This window comes from Leuresthes tenuis, unplaced genomic scaffold, assembly GCF_036924035.1.
Source record: "Leuresthes tenuis unplaced genomic scaffold, fLeuTen1.0.hap1 SCAF_3, whole genome shotgun sequence".
In the NCBI taxonomy this organism is placed as follows: domain Eukaryota; kingdom Metazoa; phylum Chordata; class Actinopteri; order Atheriniformes; family Atherinopsidae; genus Leuresthes; species Leuresthes tenuis.
In genome coordinates this window covers 35,508,662-35,530,931 of record NW_027325357.1, presented here as the reverse complement: position 1 = coordinate 35,530,931, position 22,270 = coordinate 35,508,662, and the positions used below count along the sequence as shown (strand labels likewise).

General features: G+C 39.3%; 1 protein-coding gene across 3 annotated transcripts in view; it reads right to left on the bottom strand.

Annotated features, from left to right (window-relative positions):
• LOC140303953 (calcium-dependent secretion activator 1-like) overlaps positions 1 to 22,270 on the bottom strand; it is a 654,602-nt gene that overhangs the window by 586,070 nt on the left and 46,262 nt on the right. For all 3 annotated transcript variants that reach the window (XR_011915222.1, XM_072382948.1, XM_072382947.1), the window contains exons 4-5: positions 9,040 to 9,120; positions 8,087 to 8,323 (exon numbers count right to left, since the gene is read on the bottom strand). Coding sequence is in view for 2 of the 3 variants with exons in the window: in XM_072382948.1 (XP_072239049.1) it covers positions 8,087 to 8,323; positions 9,040 to 9,120 (318 nt within the window). In the remaining variant the exon portion in view is untranslated. The remainder of the gene's footprint in view (positions 1 to 8,086; positions 8,324 to 9,039; positions 9,121 to 22,270) is intronic.

Genomic DNA, 22,270 nt, shown 5'->3' with positions numbered 1-22,270 from the left:
GGCTAACATCAGTGACTTGAATTTGATGTGGGCGGCTAAGGGCAGCCAGTGGAGTTCAATGAACAGAGGGGTGACGTGTGTTCTTTTAGGCTGATCGAAGACCAGACGCGCCGCCGCGTTCTGGACCACCTGCAGAGGTTTGATAGTACAGGCTGGGAGGCAAGTTAGGAGGTGTTGGAGGTGATGGGCTTTCATCCATGTTGATATGTCAGAGAGACAGTCTGAGATTCGTGTTGAGACCGTGTGGTCGTCAGGTGGGAATAACAGATAGAGCTGGGTATCATCAGCATAACATTGGTATGAGAAGCCATGTGATTGGATGATCTGTCTCAGTGAGTTGGTGTATATTGCAAAGAGAAAGACAATAGTTTCAGCACATTGGAAGCCATCTCAAGGGATTTGAAACTGTGCCTTGCGTTTTTAAAGGTTGTGATTATAAAACAAATATGTATACAACTTTCCACAGTCATAAGAGCAGGAAACACAACCCACATTCAGTGGAAGATTTTGAGACTTCTGTTTTTCATCAATACCAAATGCAAACAGATGAAGAAAGCAACCTTGTTGAAGTGGTATACCCCTATGTCCTTGGGCAGGATGAAGATTTGCACAAAATTATTATTAATAGACTGGGGTTGCTTCTACTTGAATTGGAATGCATTTTCAATGTCTCCAATACATGCATAGATGAACAAGTAGAGGAACTTAATTTCCTTACAGCATCTGCATCTGGACCCATGGTTAAAGAAATTGTCTGTCACTTTGAGAAAGCATAGCTGTACTTTTGAAGATTCTGTGATATCAGAACTGGTTAAAGACCTTAGCCAGCTAAATCCTTTCTGTGCTGCTTTAGGAGTGAATGGACCTTTAAGCAGTTAGTACTGGAGAGCACAATTTATGAAGGAGCATTTCTCGCCAATTGAACCAGTTGAGTGCATACTTCATAGTCGTGAGAAAAATACATCAGTATGTACCAATTCTCCCATTATTGTCTCAACTTATGAACAATAGACACATTCGAAACACAATATTACACAATATTACGCTTCTGGATACAAATCCTTTGATGATGGATCTTTCTTAAAAGAAAACAGCTTTTTCATGTGAAGGTGAACTTAAACTTTCACTCATCATTTACATAGATGACTTTGAAGTCTGCAACCCTCTGGGAAAATCCCGCAAGAAGCATAAAGTCACAGCTGCGTACTGGGTGTTTTCAGACATACATGCCACATTGCGATCTACACTAACTTCAATTTACTTAGCCATTCTTTGCAAGGCAGATGATGTCAAGCAGTATGGATACCAAAAAGTGCTGCCACTGCTCAAAGATTTGAAGTCCTTCGAAGATCACGGTATTTTTGTATCAAGTCTGGGCAAAGTGCTCAAGGGTACTGTACTTGCTGTAGTTGCTAACAATCTTGGTGCTCACTCAATAGGTGGGTTTGTTGAAAGCTTTTCAGCTTCACATTTCCGTCGCTTTTGCATTGGAGAACGTTCACAGATCTAAGAGCATGAAGTAGGAGAAGGACTGTTTCCTTTACGGACTAATAGCTTATAGATTATAGCTTTTGATTTAAGGTAATCTTTACCCAAGATATGGAGTCAAATCTACCCAAACAAGGTGAGTGCAAATTGTTACTGCAATTTTTTTGGGTAAATTCTTTAGGTTGCTATTTACAATGTATATGGTCTTAAGACTTTTCCAAGTCTATAGACTACATAATACCTGGTTGGGCAAGCTCCCAAGCACCCCTCAGTATCTCAAAAAGGTAAAGAGCTCTTAATTCACAAAAAACACCAAACAAGTGTTATTATGTCTTGTAACAAGGCAGTGTTGTTTTTAAATACAGATATTTTTTCGAAGGTAAGTTACAAGTGATGCTATCGGCTAAATTTCATAGTAAGCTTGTAAATAAATAAGTTTTCCACATACTCCTGGTGCAAATGGGCTGCTAACTTCAGGCTAAAATTAGCTTTGGTATGCTAACGTCAATTCATTAGCTTATGTGTGTGTTACTTTAGCAGCATGTTTAGCCATGTTTACATTAAGTGACGGGGTGGTCATCTCTTTGTGTGTTTACGTTCCGTCAGCATGTAACTTGTCATATGATAAACAGGTCGAGTTATTATATTGGCGTAGAGTCTACTAGCTTTATCCATAAAGCCACAATTGACAAAGTAGAATGTTTTGGTTTTTGGCTTTTTTGGAGTAATGAACATTTATTCACTGTTACTACTTTATCTGTGTGTAATGCACAATCCTTCGATCAGAAAGTATTTGCCGTTGGGTGGAAACCTTATGTCTAAAACCATTATTTTATTATTGTAATTATTGGTGAAAATAGCCGATCTGCAAGCTCACAGTATGTTGCAATATGTTGAACTTATAGATCTGCTATTTTCACAACTTATGTGTGACACGGTCCAACAGCAATCTCCAATATTGACCTAAATTAATTTGTTAAAAGATTATACTTCTTTTTTCTTTTTTTTTACTAAAACCTTGACTAAAACTGGACTAAAACTATCACATATAGAAGTGACTAAAATGTGACTAAAACTAATAAGCATTTTAGTCCAAAAGACTAAGACTAAATCTAAGGTTGTCAAAAACCACACTGTAACAAGGACGTCCTAAGACATATAATTATTTTACTGCGGTGGATGTGGTATATGGCTGCCGCTAGGCTAACGTTTCAGAGAAGATGGTTAGCAGAGAGGGGGAGAGTGAGCATCCTTGGTAAACCCTCTTTATGCAATGGGAAACTGAGATGTTATGATAGTGGGCAAAGTTGAGATGTAAAGAATCATGTTCGAACTTGTAAATGAAAGCCAAATTTCCTCAAAATGGCAAAACGGAAAGTTGAGTTTCCTTAATCAAAAGCTTTTTTTATGGCATCAAGGGTGACAATAATGGTGTTTGCTTGTTGAACAGATCATGCATGAAATCGAAGTCTGCATTTGTTTAGTTTTTTTTTTTTTTAAAAAAGAAATGGTTTGATCAGGGTGAATTATGGAGGGAAATACTTTTTCTAATCTCTGTGATAATGCCTTAATGACAATTTTCATGTTTTGTCTCTGAAACCATTTTGATGAAAAGTGGTGCTATCAGATGTCCAGATAAACCTCAGCTGACTCCTTCAGATGCACAGTTAGCAGGGCTCTTCTCTAAGCACCCACCGAATGGTTGAGCCCCTCACCCTATCTCTAAACCCAGCCACCCTCTGAGGGAAACTAATTTCACCACCTGTATATGCACATGCAGTCTCATGACCATAGGAAAGGATTGGAATTAAAATTAACCGGTAAATCAGAGCTTTTCCTTTTAGCTGAGCTCCCTTTTCACAACAACAGACCAGAGCAGCACCTTCATTACTGCTGACTAAGTCCAAATCTGTCTAATCATCTCTCACTCCTAATTGCTATCACTCGTGAACATGATCAAGAGATGCTTTAACTGTTCTGTTTGAGGCAGACACTAATTCCAGCCCAGGAGGGAGCACTGTACCTTTTTCAAGTTAAGCATCTTGGCCTCGGATTTTGAGGAGCTGACTTTCAACCCAGTTCCTTCCTGCTCAGCCCCAAACTACTTTAGTGAACGATGAAGGTCATAGCTTGAAGAGGCCAACAGAACTACATCATCTGCAAAAAGCAGAGGTGCTGCCCTGATATTCCCAAACCAGACACTATCCTCTGAAAAAGGATCAGTGACCTCGAGGCAGTTCTGATGAAATCCAGTCTGAATGGCCGGCAAAAGCAAAGCTGGTACCTCATACTACAAGTTCAAACTGATATGTGCCGGGCCAGGAGGCAGTACTGTGTGTACTTGTGGCTCTTTCCAGGATAAGCCAGGGCCCGATATGGAAGTAGTTTCCTCCATCACTGTTTTATTACGTAGCAGACAAAGATTAGTCAACCCTCAGAGCCCAAAACATTTCTGTTTTCACTGCTCATCAGCCACAGCCAGCCCATGGCACAGATGGTACTATTAACACACTGAAACTAGCTTTACTAAATGTCAGCTCTTTGGAAGTGAAAACTTTTTTAATTAATGGTCTTATTTTAAAAACACAAACAAGATTTTAACAGAAACATGGTTAAATGAGGACAATCATGCAGCAGTTCTTCTAGAAACAACCCCTCCTAACTACAGCTTGATGAGTAAACCCAGACAGAATAAGAAAGGAGGACAACTAGCTGTTCTATTTAGTGACTCCCTTCAATGTAACCAAATGTCCTATGACAACTATGCTTCAGTTGAATATATGGCTCTTCAGTGGAAATCCTCCCCCCGTGTGTTGTTTCTCAATGTCAACAGACTTCCCAAGTACCATGCAACCTTCTTTGATGATTTTACTGGACTGCGGTCTGTCATCTGTGTTGATTTTGATTGTGTAATTGACCCTTCACTAAGCCCCCCCCCCCAAATTATTTTTCTCTTATCTCGGAGTACAAAGTAAATTGGGGAAAATCAGAAGCAATGCCACTGTTGATCAGTTCGGGAAAGATTAGGGAAAATTGTCAATTTAAATGGCTTCCTTCAGGTCTGGTATATCTAGGCATCAAGCTTACCACAGGTTTAAAAAACAATGACAGAAAATCTTCCACTTATTCAGAAAATTGAGAGCACCTTACAAAACTGGGCCAAATAAGGGTCATGTTTTTATTGAGACAAATGTCTGATAGTAAAATAATATGGAATACAATGTGATGGTGTTGGGTAAGGTGGGCGTTACTGTCATGTGAAAGATGGAAATGCCAATGTTTACTCTGTGTGGATATATATATTAATATTGGAATGTACCTTTTTTCTTTTTCTTTGTGTAAATGTTACCGCTGTTGGAAAGGCAATAAAAAGAGAATTATAAAAATAAAAAAATTGGACTCCAAGAAGGTCAGGTGAATAGGGCCAGTGGGTGTCAAACGGAGCCAAAGCAAGCCTTGCCAGAACCACAACTGGAACCCACCATAGTGAAGGTCTTCATTCCACCAGTCCCAGGGTCTGCAGTCAATCTGCCTGCCTTAAAGTCAGCTGACACCACATTAAGCCAAGTTCTTGCTTCAAGGGCAACTTATTCCCCAATTGGTCCCATACTGGCTAGGCCTGTCCTACAAGAGCCAGGGTCTTCAGCCACCCCATCTGTCCCAATTCAGTTCAAGACAGTTTTATTCATATAGTGCCAAGTCATTATAAATTTAATCTCAAAGGGTCTATGACTCAGCTGGAATCTCAACTGGTATTCTGCCTGGTCCCATCCTCAAGCCTCTAGACCTTTTGCCAGGTCCATTTCCTCTCTGTATATCATGTACCTGTTCCAGGCTTAAAGTCAGTGGGGAAGCTTGTCCATAGCCTGTTTCTACTCAAGTAGTCCTGATATCTACAGGCCTCATGCCACTTCCAGTACTGAGTGAGAGTCTGCTCTACTTGTTCAGCCTGATAGCTGTTTTTCAATTCAATTCAGTTTTATTTATATAGCGCCAAATTACAACAATTGTCATCTCAAGACACTTAAATAATATAGTCCAATTCAAGCTAATTGGAATTCAATTAATTGTAATCATGATCCAATGAAATCCAATTAATTCATTTCAAAATAATCCAATTCATTCATGTAGAGCCAATTCAAAAACAATATCCTAGCTAAGGAAACCAACAGAATGCACCGAAACTTGTCTTCAGTTCAATCTCCTGTCCTGAGCATGCCTGTGGCGACTGTGGAAAGGAACGACTCCCTTTTAACAGGAAGAAACCTCTGGCAGAACCAGACTCAGGAAGGGTGGCCATCCGCCTCGACCAGCTGGGGTTTGAGAAGACAGAAAAGAGGGGGAAAAAACACCATGTCACATGTACATAATATCATTTGAGAAATTAAACAGGGGGAAAAAGAGAGCACAGTGAGGAAAGGTGTGACAGATGAGGTCCCCCAGCAGTCTAAGCCTATAGTGTCAGGGGCGGGGGTGAGAGGTAGGACCGAGATGCAATTCTTTAAAGTTGAAATGGTTTATTTCCAAAAAAACAAAACAGGGAGCTAGACAAAAACAGAAAGTGCGGCAGGGCCGGATATCCAAAACATTTAACTATAGCAAACTTAACAAAACTATGGCACTGTGAGAAAAAACAAGACTAAGATTAACTGTGACTATGGCTATGAATAAATTAACAAGGCCATGAGGCAGGAAACCAGACTTAACTTCGGTGATCATGACATGAAGGGTTGGTGAGGATTCTGCAATGAGTGAAAGGAAACCAGGAGACTAAATGCTGCGGAGGGGGTGATTAGTGAATGAGGTGCAGCTGTAAACAATGAAACAGGTGACATGAGTGAACCTAACGTGACAGGGGAGAAACATGACAAGAACATAACCTGAAAACATGAGAAACTGAAAACAAGACTATTAAAACATAAACTGTGACATATAGCAGCTTAACTATGGGATGTTTCAGGATCACTTGAGCCATCCCTAACTATAAGCTTTATCGAAAAGGAAAGTTTTAAGCCTAATCTTAAAAGCGGAAAGGGTGTCTGCTTCCCGGACATTTACTGGCAGCTTATTCCACAAGAGCGGGGCCTGATAACTGAAGGCTCTACCTCCCATTCTACTTTTCTACTGGAAACTCTGGGAACCACAAGTAAAACTGCAGTTTGGGAGCGAAGTGCTCTGTTAGGAAAATACCTTACAATGAGATCTTTAAGATATGATGGAGCTCGGTCATTAAGAGCTTTACATGTGAGGAGAAGAATCTTAAATTCTATTCTGAATTTAACAGGAAGCCAATGAAGAGAAGCTAAAACTGGAGAAACATGATCTCTCCCGTTAGTTCTCATCAGAACTCTGGCTGCAGCATTTTGGATCAGCTGGAGGCTTTTCAGAGAATATGTGGGACAGCCCAGTAATAAGGAATTACAGTTGTCCAATCTTGAAGTAACAAATGCATGGACTAGTTTCTCTGCATCACCCTGAGACAGGATGTTCCTGATTAAACAATATTACGAAGGTGAAAGAAGGCAGTCCTCGAAACCTGTTTTATATGTGTGTCAAATGATAAATTCTGGTCAAAAATAACTCCAAGGATCCTCACTGTTGAAGTAGAAGCCAAGGAAATACCGTCTAAAGTAACTATATAACTAGACAATTTCTCCCTGAAGCGCTCAGGTCCAAAGAGAACAACTTCCGTTTTGTCTGAATTTAGAAGCAGACAGTTCTGAGTCATCCAGGTCTTTATGTCTTTAAGACACGCTTGTAGTCTGACCAACCTATTGGTTTCATCTGGTGTCATAGATAAGTACAGCTGAGTATCATTAGCATAACAATCGAAATTTATGCCATGCTGTCTAATAATGTTTCCTAATGGAAGCATGTATGAAGTAAAAAGAATCGGTCCAACCACAGAACCCTGAGGAACTCCATGACTTACTCTGGTGTGTGAGGAAGATTCTTCATTTACAACAACAAACTGGAATCTATCAGCTAAATATGACTTAAACCAGCCTAATGCAGTTCCTTTAATCCCAATAACATGTTCAAGTCTCTGTAACAGAATGCTGTGATCGATCGTATCAAATACAGCACTGAGATCCAACAGGACAAGTACAGAAACAAGTCCGCTATCAGAGGCTAAGAGGAGATCATTGGTAACTTTCACCACGGCTGTTTCTGTGCTATGATACACTCTGAATCCTGACTGAAACTCTTCAAACTGATTATTTCTATGTAAATGATCACAAAATTGAGCTGCAACTATTTTTTCAAGAACTCAAGACTCAGTTCTTTTGTCCTCTATCATATGCACATTCACACAGAAATGCAATATAATGCTCACGATAAATATAATTATGAATAAGTATGTTTTTTTGTTAGTTTCTTGTCACATTGGCCCAAGCCTTTGGTGAAATGGCCAAATGTCTATGGTAGCACAGGATACATATTTATATATTTTTTTTTAAAACTGCCTCAAGAGAGAGCCTTCTGTGCTTCTGTGCCATGATATCTTCTATCTCTTCTCTCTTTACTTTGTTTAATGTATACAAGTATAATAACTCAACCAAACCTTACCTGAACCATTTAATAGGCATTTGCTTACCTCCAGGGTGAATGACAGCACAACATCAGACTTGGAGAGTGTGTTTTCATCCTCCTGGCCCATATCCATAATGGAGGTGTTGTGGCCTCGTTTCAATTTCTGAAGCTTAAACTCTCCTCCCTTGGATACAGGCATGCTCTCCAGATTTGCCATTAGCAAGTTGACAGAGGATCGGAGCTCCTCAATATACATGACCTCCATCTCTCTGGAGTCAAACCGTGGGAATCTTCCTCCAAGCTTAATAAAACAGGAATTCATCTACTTAGTTAACAAGAATGCCCAGAAAGCACATCCTCTACATTGGCAATGCTGTAAAACAGACACACATTTTAGACAAACACCGACCATATGTTGTTTTAATGATAGTTTTATTTAGTTTTTTTAACTAAACTGAATTAACGTAAAGGAAACATGAATTAAACTTAAAATTGACTCTAGATACCAGACACACTTCATATTCCATATATAAAAACTATCCATGGAAATGTAATATTTGATTTAAATGGATATATAATGGATATACAATATAAAATAGTCATAGCCCTAAAGGAAAGAAAGTCACATGTGATCATACACAGGTGATGATATTCATCTACTTAGTTAACAAGAATGCCCAGAAAGCACATCCTCTACATTGGCAATGCTGTATTGTATAATTCTAATGTACGTGATTCCAATCTATGTCAATATTGAATTGTATTTTTCTTTGCCCATGCTTTTCACAAAAATCAGATATAGATTGATAATCTAAATCAATTGATTTAAAACAGCTCATTTTGAGTGCTTTATAAATAGACATAAGGAAAAGCAATTGTTGTAAATCATGTTACAACAAAAATCTATCATAACACCCAAGATGTACATTAAAAGAAAAATATCAATCTAAAATCAAATGTTATTTCATACAGCATATTCAAAGTTCCATACACCTTCCATTCTTCTTCATCTCTTACCCGAGCAATCTGATCTGCCATCTGTAGTCGCCCATCCAGTTCTCTTCTGATCTGAGCTGCCTGCTCATCTGGATTGTCCAGCTGATAAAACAGACACACATTTTAGACAAACACCGACCATATGTTGTTTTAATGATAGTTTTATTTAGTTTTTTTAACTAAACTGAATTAACGTAAAGGAAACATGAATTAAACTTAAAATTGACTCTAGATACCAGGCACACTTCATATTCCATATCTAAAAACTATCCATGGAAATGTAATATTTGATTTAAATGGATATATAATGGATATACAATATAAAATAGTCATAGCCCTAAAGGAAAGAAAGTCACATGTGATCATACACAGGTGATGATACACACTAGTGAGAAAAAATAAAATGGCAGTGAATACAAATGATTACTCTCCACTCATTCCAATTCTGGCATATCATAATAATTTGTATAGACTGCCATTTTATTTTCTCCCTCTGACATCCAGACAGAAAACTAAACATACACAAATATACTTAAAGTATGCAAGGGGTTTTTAATAAATATTTTGTTTTTACAATTAAGTTACTGAGCATTCATTGAGTATTTCATTGAATATTCTGACCTGGACTTCCCCCTCATATATTTCAAAGGTAATTCCCCAATTTCCTCCATTATTAACATGAGTCCCATGTCATCAAATTTGGTTGTGTGTTCTATCACTGACTTTACTCACAAACAAGGCGGTCTGTGGCCTGTTATGGTTGTGGCACAATTATGTGTTGTGCAGAGAACACCATTTAAATACTTGATTCAGCTTTAGTACTGCACAAAAGTAGTATTGGTTGTGGTATTATTACATAATAACAAATGCTGACGCTATTTCAATATGGAATTGGCAACCAAGCAGACAGACTGCAGCATCTACCTGTACTTCCAGCGATCTTCACTCCACCAGTTCTTTGTAATAGTCTGCAGTTTGGAGTCTCTGTTTGTGTCACGGTGGGTGATGAGTTATAGATATCCAGAATAGGATAAAATAATTTCATTTGCAGACCAGGGTAGAGTTATCAAAAATTGTATAATAAGAAACTAATCAATTTAGTCTCTAAATGGATATTCATTTGCAACAACGTTTAAATGAATTTCATAGTCTTTGATAACTCAGGTCATGGACAACATCTTCTACAGCACCTCTTGACAGAACCACAGCTCCTCCCATAGTTGCAGCTGAACAGAAACGCATACACAGAGCTGCTGCTGCTGTCAGCATAAAACTAACTTAACTGACTAAGTGTTTAAAAACAATTGAAATGGATGTTTTTTTTCCCCGTCTTCTTAGCCACTTGTTTGGGACATTTTTTCTTAGAAATTAAATGAAAGCTTGGTCATTTCTATAATTAGTCTGCTTTGACCAAATAATTCAGTTTTGGATAATGTATTCAAGTAGAAAATGAAAGTGTTGAATTTAAGCAGATGTAGTATACTCACTATTAAATTAAGGGGGAAAAAACTTAAGGAAAAAGGGGCATCACCTACAAAGAAGGAATAAAATCGGAATTAATCTGAATCAGTCTCACAATGCTACTAAGTAGTTCTTGCTTGAATTGACCTCAGTTTTACAAAAGGAAAGCTACCAAATAAAAGAAATGCCAATATACACAGATTGGTCACTTTGCGGCTTTGCTTTGTGGTAAGACAGAGGTATTGCATCACTTCCTGTTGCTTTGTGTGTGCACTGTGACATTTCTTGTTCCTCTTGAACTACTAATAATCACCTTATTTCTCCCTATAATTTACACATCTTGCATAGTTAACTCTATCGCATACTTGTTATATTCTAACGCTCACTCTTACAGATTTTTAGTCTTTATTTTTCACTTTTTAGCGGTGTGTCTGGTTCTCTAGCTTAGCATGACTACCAGTTCTCTTCCTCCATCTCCTGCTTTCACCTGCTCCCTGTGTCAGATGTTTAGTTACTCCTCTGCCTCCTTTAGTGGTAATCGTACATGTAACAAATGTAGTCTTTTTGTAGTTTTGGAGGCAAGGTTATCTGAATTGGAAGCTCGGCTCTGCACTGTTGAAAACCAGCCGATAGCGAGCCAGGCCCCTTTAGCCAGTGCGGAGCCACCTAGCGTAGCTCGCTCTGTTCGTCGTCCCCTAGCAGATCCCGAGCAGCCAGGACTTAAGAGTGGCTGGCTGACTGTCAGGAAGAGGAGTCATAGTCCTAAAGTCAAGCCCGTGGTTCACCATCGCACGATGCAGAGTTGTAGTCTTACACACTTCTCTGCAGCTCCCCACCTGATGCTGCCCCCCCCCCCCCCCCCCCCCCTCAATAAAAAAACACAAAAGGAGCAAAAAAAATTTTAATCAAAAACTTTAATTGAACAAAAAAATCAAACTATTAAATGTGGTTTGCTGAATATTAGATCTCTCCCTTCGAAGTCTCTGTTAGTGAATGATTTGATCTGTGATCATCATATTGATATATTTTGTCTTACAGAAACCTGGCTGCAGCAGGAGGATCATGTTAGCATTAATGAATCAACTCCCTCTGACTATTTAAATGTTCACATTCCTCGAACCACAGGCAGAGGAGGAGTGGCAGATATCTTCAGATCAGGGTTACTAATCAGTCCTAGACCCAAGATTAGTTTTAGCTATTTTGAATCTCTGATTCTCAGTTTTTCCCACCCAAAGTGGAAATCACAAAAACCTCTTGTGTTTGTTGTTGTGTATCGTCCACCTGGCCCTTATTCTGAGTTTCTGTCTGAATTCTCAGAGTTTTTATGACAGTTAGTGCTGAGTACAGATAAAGTCTTTGTAGTGGGTGACTTTAATATTCATGTAGATGTTGAAAATGACAGCCTAAATATTAACTTTAATTCTATATTAGACTCTACTGGATTTCACAGACCTACTCACTGCATTAATCATACCCTTGACCTTGTGCTGACTTATGGCATTGAGAGTGAACAGTTAACAGTGTTCCCTCATAACCCTGTCTTGTCTGACCATTTTTTAATAACTTTTGAATTTACATTACTTGACTATACGGCTTCTGAGAAGAATTTTACATATAGAAGGTGTCTGTCAGATAATTCTGTAACCAGATTTAAAGAGTTGATTTCATCATCCTTTTCTTCACTGCCATGTGACTCTCTTGTTGACAGCACTATAGTTTCAATGCGTACAACACTGGACAATGTTGCCCCTCCGAAAAGGAAGGTAATCAGTCAGAAGAGGTTGGCTCCTTGGTATAATTCACAGCTGTGTGCGTTGAAGCAGACTGCAAGAAAGCTGGAGAGACAGTGGCATTCCTCTAATTTAGAATAGTCTCAATTAGTCTGGAAAGATAGTTTAATAACGTATAAGAAAGTCCTTCGTAAAGCTAGAACTGCTTATTATTCATCATTGATAGAAGAGAATAAGAATAATCCCAAGTTTCTTTTCAGCACTGTTGCCAGGCTGACAAAGAGTCAGAGCTCTGTTGAGCCATGTATTCCTTTAATTCTCAGCAGTGATGATTTCATGAGATTCTACATAAATAAAATTGTTTCTATCAGAGAGAAGATTAATGGAATCCTTCCCACTATTATCACTGATGTATCATCAAGTAGAGCAGCTTTAGAAGTATATTTCGAACCTGATTTGTATTTAGACAGCTTCTGCCCTGTTGATCTCTTTGAGCTAACAACAGCAATAGTCTCTTCTAAACCATCAACTTGTATTTTAGACCCAATCCCAACCAGACTGTTCAAGGATGTTTTCCCCTTAATTGACACTTCCATATTGGATTTGATCAATCGGTCTTTGTTGACAGGATATGTACCTCAGACTTTTAAGGTTGCTGTAAATAAACCTTTACTTAAAAAACCTATTCTTGATTCAGAAGTGTTGGCTAATTATCGACCTATAATCAATCTCCCTTTTTTGTCTAAAGTTCTTGAAAAAATAGTTGCAGTTCAACTTTGTGATCATTTACATAGAAATAATCTGTTTGAAGAGTTTCAGTCAGGATTCAGAGTGCATCATAGCACAGAAACAGCACTGGTGAAAGTTACCAATGGTCTCCTCTTAGCCTCTGATAGCGGACTTGTTTCTGTGCTTGTCCTGTTGGATCTCAGTGCTGTATTTGATACGAGACTTGAACATGTTATTGGGATTAAAGGAACTGCATTAGGCTGGTTTAAGTCATATTTATCTGATAGATTCCAGTTTGTTCTTGTAAATGAAGAATCTTCCTCACACACCAGAGTAAGTCATGGAGTTCCTCAGGGTTCTGTGGTTGGACCGATTCTTTTTACTTCATACATGCTTCCATTAGGTAACATTATTAGACAGCATGGTATAAATTTCCATTGTTATGCTGATGATACTCAGCTGTACCTGTCTATTAAACCAGATGAAACCAATAGGTTGGTCAGACTACAAGCGTGTCTTAAAGACATAAAGACCTGGATGACTCAGAACTGTCTGCTTCTAAATTCAGACAAAACTAAAGTTGTTCTCTTTGGACCTGAGCACTGTCTCACTGTCTCAGGGTGATGCAGAGAAACTAGTTCATGCATTTGTTACTTCAAGATTGGACTACTGTAATTCCTTATTATTCGACTGTCTCACATATTCTTTGAAAAGCTTCCAGCTGATCCAAAATGTTGCAGCCAGAGTTCTGATGAGAACTAACACCAGAGATCATGTTTCTCCAGTTTTAGCTTCTCTTCATTGGCTTCCTGTTAAATGCAGAATAGAATTTAAGATTCTTCTCCTCACATATAAAGCTCTTAATGACCGAGCTCCATCATATCTTAAAGATCTCATTGTAATGTATTTTCCTAACAGAACACTTTGCTCCCAAACTGCAGGTTTACTTGTTGTTCCCAGAGTTTCTAAAAGTAGAATGGGAGGTAGAGCCTTCAGTTATCAGGCCCCTCTCTTGTGGAATAAGCTGCCAGTAAATGTCCGGGAAGCAGACACCCTTTCCACTTTTAAGATTAGGCTTAAAACTTTCCTTTTTGATAAAGCTTATAGTTAGGGATGGCTCAGGTAATCCTGAAACATCCCATAGTTAAGCTGCTATAGGCTTAGACTGCTGGGGGACCTCATCTGTCACACCTTCCCTCTCTTTGCTCTCTTTTTCCCCCTGTTTAATTTCTCAAATGATATTATGTGACATTATTGTGGTTATTAACTTGTGTTTCCCTGTTCCAACAGATATCCTTTGAATGGCGTTATGGTGTTTTTTTCCCCCCTCTTTTGCCTCTTTTCTGTATTCTCAAACCCCAGCTGGTCGAGGCGGATGGCCACCCTTCCTGAGTCTGGTTCTGCCAGAGGTTTCTTCCTGTTAAAAGGGAGTCGTTCCTTTCCACAGTCGCCACAGGCACGCTCAGGACGGGAGATTGGACTGAAGACAAGTTTCGGTGCAATCTGTTGGTTTCCTTAGCTAGGATATTATTTTTTTAATTGGCTCTATATGAATTAATTGGATTATGATTACAATGAATTGAATTCCAATTGGCTTTAATTGGACTATATTACTTAAGTGCCTTGAGATGACAATTGTTGTAATCTGGCGCTATATAAATAAAATTGAATTGAATTGAATTGAATTGAATTGAATTAAGTACACCTTCCTAGTATAAGGTTTTGCCTTCAGAAATGCCTTAATTCTTGGTGGCATACTTTCAACAAGGTGTTGGAAACATTTCTCAGAAATTTTGGTCAATATTAACATGATAGTATCACACAGTTACTGCAGATTTGTCAGCTACACATCTATGATGCGAATTTCCCGTTCCACCACATCCCAAAGGTGCTCTATTGTCTTGAAATCTGGTGACTGTGGAGGCCATTGGAGTACAGTGAACTCATTGTCATGTTCAAGAAACCAGTTTGAGATGATTTGAGCTTTGTGACATGGTGCATTATCCTACTGGAAGAAGCCATCGGATGATGGGTACACTGTGGTCATAAAGGGATGGACAGGGTCAGAAGCAATACTCAGGTAGGCTGCGGCATTTAAACTATGCTCAGTTGTTACTGAGGGGCCCAAAGCGTGCCAAGAAAATATCCCCCACACCATTACACCACCAGCAGCAGCCTGAACCGTTGATACAAGGCAGGATGTATCCAGGCTTTCATGTTGTTTTTGCCAAATTCTGACCATCTGAATGTTGCAGCTGAAATCGAGACTTGTCAGACCAGGCAACATTTTTCCAGTCTTTTATTGTCCCTGTTTTGGTGAGCCTGTGCAAATTGTAGTCTCAGTTTCCTGTTGTTAGCTGACAGAAGTGGCAACCGGTGTGGTCTTCTGCTGCTGTAGCCCATCTTCTTCAAGGTTCGACGTGTTGTGCATTCAAAGATTGTATTCTGCATTCCTTGGTTGTAACGAGTGGTTATTTGAGTTATTGTTGCCTTCCTATTATCTTGAACCAGTCTGTCCATTCTCCTCTGACCTCTCACGTCAAGAATGCATTTTCGTCCACACAACTGCCGCTCACTGGATATTTTCTCTTTTTCAGACCATTTTCTGTAAACCCTAGACATGGTTGTGTGTGACAATCCCAGTAGATCAGCAGTTTCTGAAATACTCAAACCTGCCCGTCTGGCACCAACAACCATGCCACGTTCAAAGTCACTTAAATCCCCTGTCTTCCCCATTCTGATGCTCGGATTGAACTTCAGCAAGCTGTCTTGACCACCTCTACATGCCTTAATGCATTGAGTTGCAGCCATGCGATTGGCTGATTAACTATTTGTGTTAACAAGCAATTGAAATGAACAGGTGTACCTATTAAAGTGGCCGGTGAGTGTATATTGCAATATTAGGCAAAACATAGCATAGACCAAAACATGAATCTTAAATTACAAGCAGGAAATGTATGTCTTATAAAAACTCAATTGCACATGAAATATGTATTGTGAGGTATGAAAATAAATTGTATGGTGAGGTGAGTTATGATATTCAACCATATGAATATGAATTATGGAGATGCCTCAAAAAGGCAAGAGAATGGGTAAACATCATGGAGCCAAATTGAATTTTGGATTCTAGCACTAATAAATATGTAAATTAACGGTTAACAACAGCTACCAGTCTCCAAACACCAACCGTAACACTCACAAAGGAAAGGAAGTCATCGATCCTACTTTGAGTTGTAGCGGCACACGCGTCTAGCCCAACAGTTTTCTCGTTGGTTGGTCTTTCCCTGATTCCACTGCCTGGGTCCTTGGATCGTTCTGTCAGTTAGCTTTAGTGTGTTTTCAGTATGTCAGGTAGGACGCTGGTCTCTCTCGACATGGCCCTTGTTGCATCAGGAATGAGGAGTTTTGGGCTGTTGTTGTGAGACGTTTCAAGATAAATGCATTCACAATTGAGTGTTTTGAGAGTTTTGAAGTCGGCTTCACTGGTCGATAATATAAACAACCTCTTCAATTGACAAAAATACGTAATCAAAGAAGAAGAAAAAAAGATTCAAATCAAGCTGACTGGTTATGTGAAAAATTATTTGGTGTGGAACAAAATTCACTCATAAAATACAGCAACAGAAACTAAAAACACGCAAAGAAAAGAAAGAACATGGAACATAATGTCTTGTTTGTATTGGCACCAAAACAAACAAGACACCAAACACAAAAATCTCTTGCATATCCTTTTTTTTATGATTTTATTCACTTCTCGCTATTCAATTCTCTTTTCTCAAACTGAGCTCTGTGGTTTTGATCCATGTGGGGAGGACTTAGTCTACTATTTCAGCCAATAGGTATGACTGGAACTTTATTGCCTTTGTCGAGGAGATGCAACGATTCGGTTCAAGGTATAATTCTCGTATGGAATTATAAATATTTCTATTTCTCAATTCAGTTGTCTGGAAACAAATGTTTCATTCAGTGGTCTGAAAAATACATTAGTAATATTAAAATAAAGGTAAATTTAAAAAATATTTAAAAATGAAATAAAGGTCCCCGTAACTATTTGGCAATTCAGCTAGTGTTGCCTTCTGAGGGCCAGCAACTGAGCCATGTGGGCTTCAGTGTCCCAGCTCAGGGAATGGCACTTGAAGGATGCAAAGATCACTTTATCTGAACATTAACTCCATGAGAATGTCGACACAAGTCAATGCTGACATGCAAACATGGTCAGGCTGTCACTGTTACCAATCAAAATACGAGTTGTGTCGGACAGTGCACTTCTGATTAACATGTTTTTATGTCATGGTTAACAACTGTCATTTAACAGGAAGAATCCTAAATAAATAATCATGATAATATGAAGACTAAGGTATATTGAAAAAAATTAACTATTCAGTAAAGTTTGAAATGTATGTTTCAGAGTGGTTTCATAGTTGGTTAAAACCATATGAATACCCGTTTCGGCAGGGCAGGGATTTGGGGATGAAACAATTTCATGTGTTTGTGCTCAGTATGGGACTATGATCAACAGTGATGGCTGGTGGTGACACTGACTGGATGAGTTATGATATACATTATGAAAATAAACATATTACATTTCAACAACAGAAGTACCAAAAGATACAAGCTTCACACACAAATCCTACAATGTCAGACACGGTTCAACAGGGTTGCACTATATACATTATAACTGCAATAACCTGAACTAATTTTTCATCACAACTACATTGTTGCGCCAAACATATAGTATATCCTAATAAAAACAATAAATAACTACAGTAAAATTAGTTGATGTTTAGAGAGACAGAGTCAAATAATAAAGGTAAAGGAAACGTGTCACGTTTTTTTAAGAAGTGCACATGCTTGGGCCTATCTTACTTGAAGACAGGTTCACACCAATAGCTTTTCTGTGAGGCAAACAGGTTAATCACCATTTCATTGAAGGTAGTAGGTACTTTTGGATGAAATCCTGCTCAATAGACAAACAGCCAAGACGACAGTCTGTCCTATCCCATTTAAAAGCCATTAAAGGTATGATTTTGGCGTTTGTCCTTTTGTGTTATTTGAAAATCTTTTGGTTGATGCGTCCCCCTTCTCTTCACTTCATGGTTTCCCTCCAAAGACATTGAAGAAAATTAATGAAAAAAAAGTCTACTTCATTCAAGCCAACACCTACCATTAAAATGCTTCTTTCTCCACATTTACTAGCATAAATAGCGGCCTACTTTACGCCCCCTTGGCAACTTTACATCTGAGCAGACAAGAATCACATGTGGAGTTCCCCAAGGTTCCATCCTGGGACCTCTTCTGTTCATACAGTTGACCACATTATATTATATCAGCGGGTCTTTGCGGAACTGTACTCAACTTGTATGTTCAAAAAACATACTTAGAGGAGTACTTTGTGTCAATAGGTAACTTTACATCTGAGCAGACAAGAACCACATATGGAATTCCCCAAGGTTCCATCCTGGGACCTTTTCTGTTTAACATCTACATGCTCCCACTAGCACAGATTATAAAAAAAAATAAATAAATAAATTACCATAGCTATGCAGATGACACGCAGATATATATTACAATGTCACAAGGAGTCCAAGGCCCTGTACAGGCCCTTGGTAAATGCATTGAGGAGATTAATGACTGGATGTGCCACAACTTTCTCCAGCTAAACAAAAACAAAACTGAGGTAATTGCCTTTGGAGTCAAAGAGAAACGATTGCAGGTCACCACAGAGCTTCAATCTATACACCTAAAAACTACAAACCAGGCCAGAAATCCGGGTGTAGTGATGGACTCAGACCTAAATTTAGAAAAACACATTTAGGCAATAACAAAGTCAGCCTACTCTCACCTTAAGAATATATCAAGGTTAAAAGATCTGATGTCTCAGCAGGACCTGGAAAAACTAGTATATGCATTCATCTTTAGTAGGCTTGATTATTGTGATAGCATATTTACAGGTCTAACTAAAAAGTCAGTTAGACAACTGCAGCTCATTCAGAAATCAGCTGCTCGAGTCCTCACTGAGACCAAAAAAGTTGACCATATCAGTCCAGCTCTGAGGTCTTTACACTAGCTGCCTGTCCATCAGAGGATAGACTTTAAAGTTCTGATGCTGGTCTATAAAGCTCTGAATGGTCTTTGACCAAAATACATTGGTGACCTAATAACGCCAAGGAATACAAAAGGGCTTCGCTGCCTTGCAGTTCGGGCCCCAATTAAAGCTGCAAGCAGCCATGAATGGGCCCTTGCAGGTGTGCACATCGGGGTATGCGCAGGACTTCGTCTGATGCGCACCGCACAGCCGTCCGTCAAGTGTAGAGCAGGATGTGAGAATCCCAGCCAGGCATAGTACCAGGTATAAAAAGTGACATTTTTGGCCACCAGTAGGTAGCGTTATAAGCATGTCTAAGTATGCACATGCTCAAGTTTCATGCCCTTGAGATGATGATATGGCTATCAAACCATGAAGGCCATAACACAACCTTTGCGCCTGGGCATGACTAAGGTGTGCAACGAATTTCGTCCAGCTACGCAAAACTAAGCCCAATGGCAGTATTTAGAAAATTTGTAGGGGGCGCTACAGAGCCATTTCCTCCAACCACACACAATATTCTTTTCATATGTATGAGGTCGTCAGCGTGGACTTGTGTGCCAAGTTCCATGACGTTGCAATGATGATATCGCTTTTAATCCACAAACGCCAAAACACGATCTTCGCCGCCTGGCCACGCCCACACCATTTAGACTTTGGAAAAGATTCTCCTAACTTGTAATCCCCCATGGCAAAAGAGTAATCTGACCAAATTTGAAGCTGTTAAGATTACATTTGTAGGAGGAGTTCGATTATATGCGAGGTGTGTAAACAAAGTTACGTTTCCAACCACCAGTACGTGGCGCTATAGGTGAGTGTCATTATGCGCATATGTACGCAGTCAGGGCAGAGTCCTGGGCAAGCCTATGAAGTTTGGTGAAGATGGAACAATGTATGAAATCAAAATTGGCCAAGTGTTGTGAGGAAACGGGACTGCCATGAACAAAAGCGTTTTCTATTGTTCTTATGCATATGAGATTGAGGAAAAGATCTAGAGTAAAGATGAGTCCCTTTGAAATTCTTTTTCGTGGAGACCTCAGTCTCTAGGAGTAGAGTGTGTAACCAAGCCACTCCCCTAAACAGGCCATACGCTCCATAATGAGGGAAGAAATTGGAGCTGCCTTTGAAAAACTTTTGAGACTTTAAAAACTGAACTCAACACCTGTGGCCAGAGACTCAGTGAAATGGAAGAGGGACTGAAAAGCCTAGATTCAAGGGTTGCCACCCTGGAAGCTCTAAATAATAAGGTAAAGGAAAATGAAGAACTCAAAGACAGAATGGAAAGAATGGAAATCCACAGCAGAAAGTTAAATCTGCGTGTGTTCGGACTGAAGAATGATATTAAGAAAAGTTCCTACAGCGTTTATGATCATGTTTTTCAAGAAGATGTTCAAAGGAGAGCTTGGATTTGAGCCAACTGTGGAAATAGCGCACCGGGTCAGCCTGTTGTCTGGTGCTGGACCGAGACCTATCATCGTAAAAATGCAGAAATATGAGGTAAAGGACTAAGACACACTAAATGGTCACTTACAATGGACAGACGAGACTTTTCAAGGACTGTGTTGAAGCGGAGAGGTACTACACATTTTTGCTGTGAAGATAAAGAAGAAATAGTGTAGGCTAGGCTTTCCTGTTTTACTCTAATAGTGAGTCATCAACTCTATGTAAAATACCTTAATTTAAGTATGAATTTATTTATTGATGGAGTTACCATCCGGCTCTTAGTTGATGGACCTATGGTTGGCAGTCTATATATGCTTGATTCTATGTTACATATATGTTTAGTTATGACTCCCGTACGTAAATAAGTGGAAATGAAATACAGAATAAACAATCACAATGACTTAAATTAAGTTACCCAAGAAAGGGTTGAAACTGGCTCACTTAAATATTTGTAGCTTAAGAAATAAAGTGTATGAAATCGAATATATTTTGTCATGTGGAATTCACCTGCTGGCAGTATCAGAGACTCATTTAGATGGTACTTTTAGTGATGCAGCTGTGGGAATTCACGGGTACAGTGTCTATAGAAGGGATAGGAATGCACATGGAGGTACTGTAGCAATGTATGTACAAAATAAAATACCAACAAAAGTGAGATATGATTTGATGTATTGTGAGTGAGGATAGCTGTATAAGGTGATATCCTGTATAACCGGCTTGCTCATTTCTGTGCTTGAACAGCAGCTTTATAAGGAGATATCTCTGAGAAAGACATGTGGTGAAACTAGGACCGCACACACAACGGTCTTCTGAAAGTAACGCCTTATACAGGCACACACACGCACACACATAGAGGAAGAGACAAGATATTGACGCACACACATCTCATAAGGAGGAGACTGAATACAAGTGTATATAACATCACACTCCTAGACAAAGACAGAGCTTTTCCGTACTTTGTGCTGTTCGCATGTGGTGTACTGAACTGCTCTCCGCACTTTGCAAACTGCGCAAATAAAACTTTGTTGATTTTTATATCGTCGCATCTGTCTTCCTCCTTCACTGCATCAACGGACTCGGAAAGAGGCACAGGATTACCTCAACAATTTTGGGGGCTCGTTCGGGATGTGGTGAGGAGAGGACGGAGTTCATTCGGATAAAAGATTCCTTCACGGTGACAGAGACGGGACACGAGCCGGCACGTTAACACAGAGGTAAGCAGAACCTGTTTTATCAAACTCTGCACATTGAATATTTTAAAACAACGTGTCCTGTCCTGAAACTGGTGATTGAATCAGCAAAAGACGATAAGAGTTAATGTTGATAACTGCGTGAAATTATAAGAGAAAAGTGAATATAAAAGAGGATAAAACAGACTGTCTTTGGTCGTGGCGGACCCCACCGGTTGCCTGACGAGGAACCGGAAGCCTGAGAGGCTGCTGGGTTAGAGTCCCGGGGAGGTGAAGACACCCCGAATTCTACTGGGTTTGAGTCCCTGGGGTTAGAGTCCCCTAAAGTAGTATACTCTACGGAGTTGGGTTAGAGTCCCTTGAGGTTATACTCCTCATAAATTCTTGAAGTCTGTTTGGGGTTAGAGTCCCCTAAAGTAGTATACTCTACGGAGTTGGGTTAGAGTCCCTTGAGGTTATACTCCTCATAAATTCTTGAAGTCTGTTTGGGGCTAGAGTCCCCTATACTAGAGTACAGGAACAGGGTTCCTGAGGTATTTTTCTATAAGTGCATTTTGAAAAAGTTTGTGAAGATTTTAACGTGCTTTGTGTGTTTTGTATTTGTTTGAGAGAAA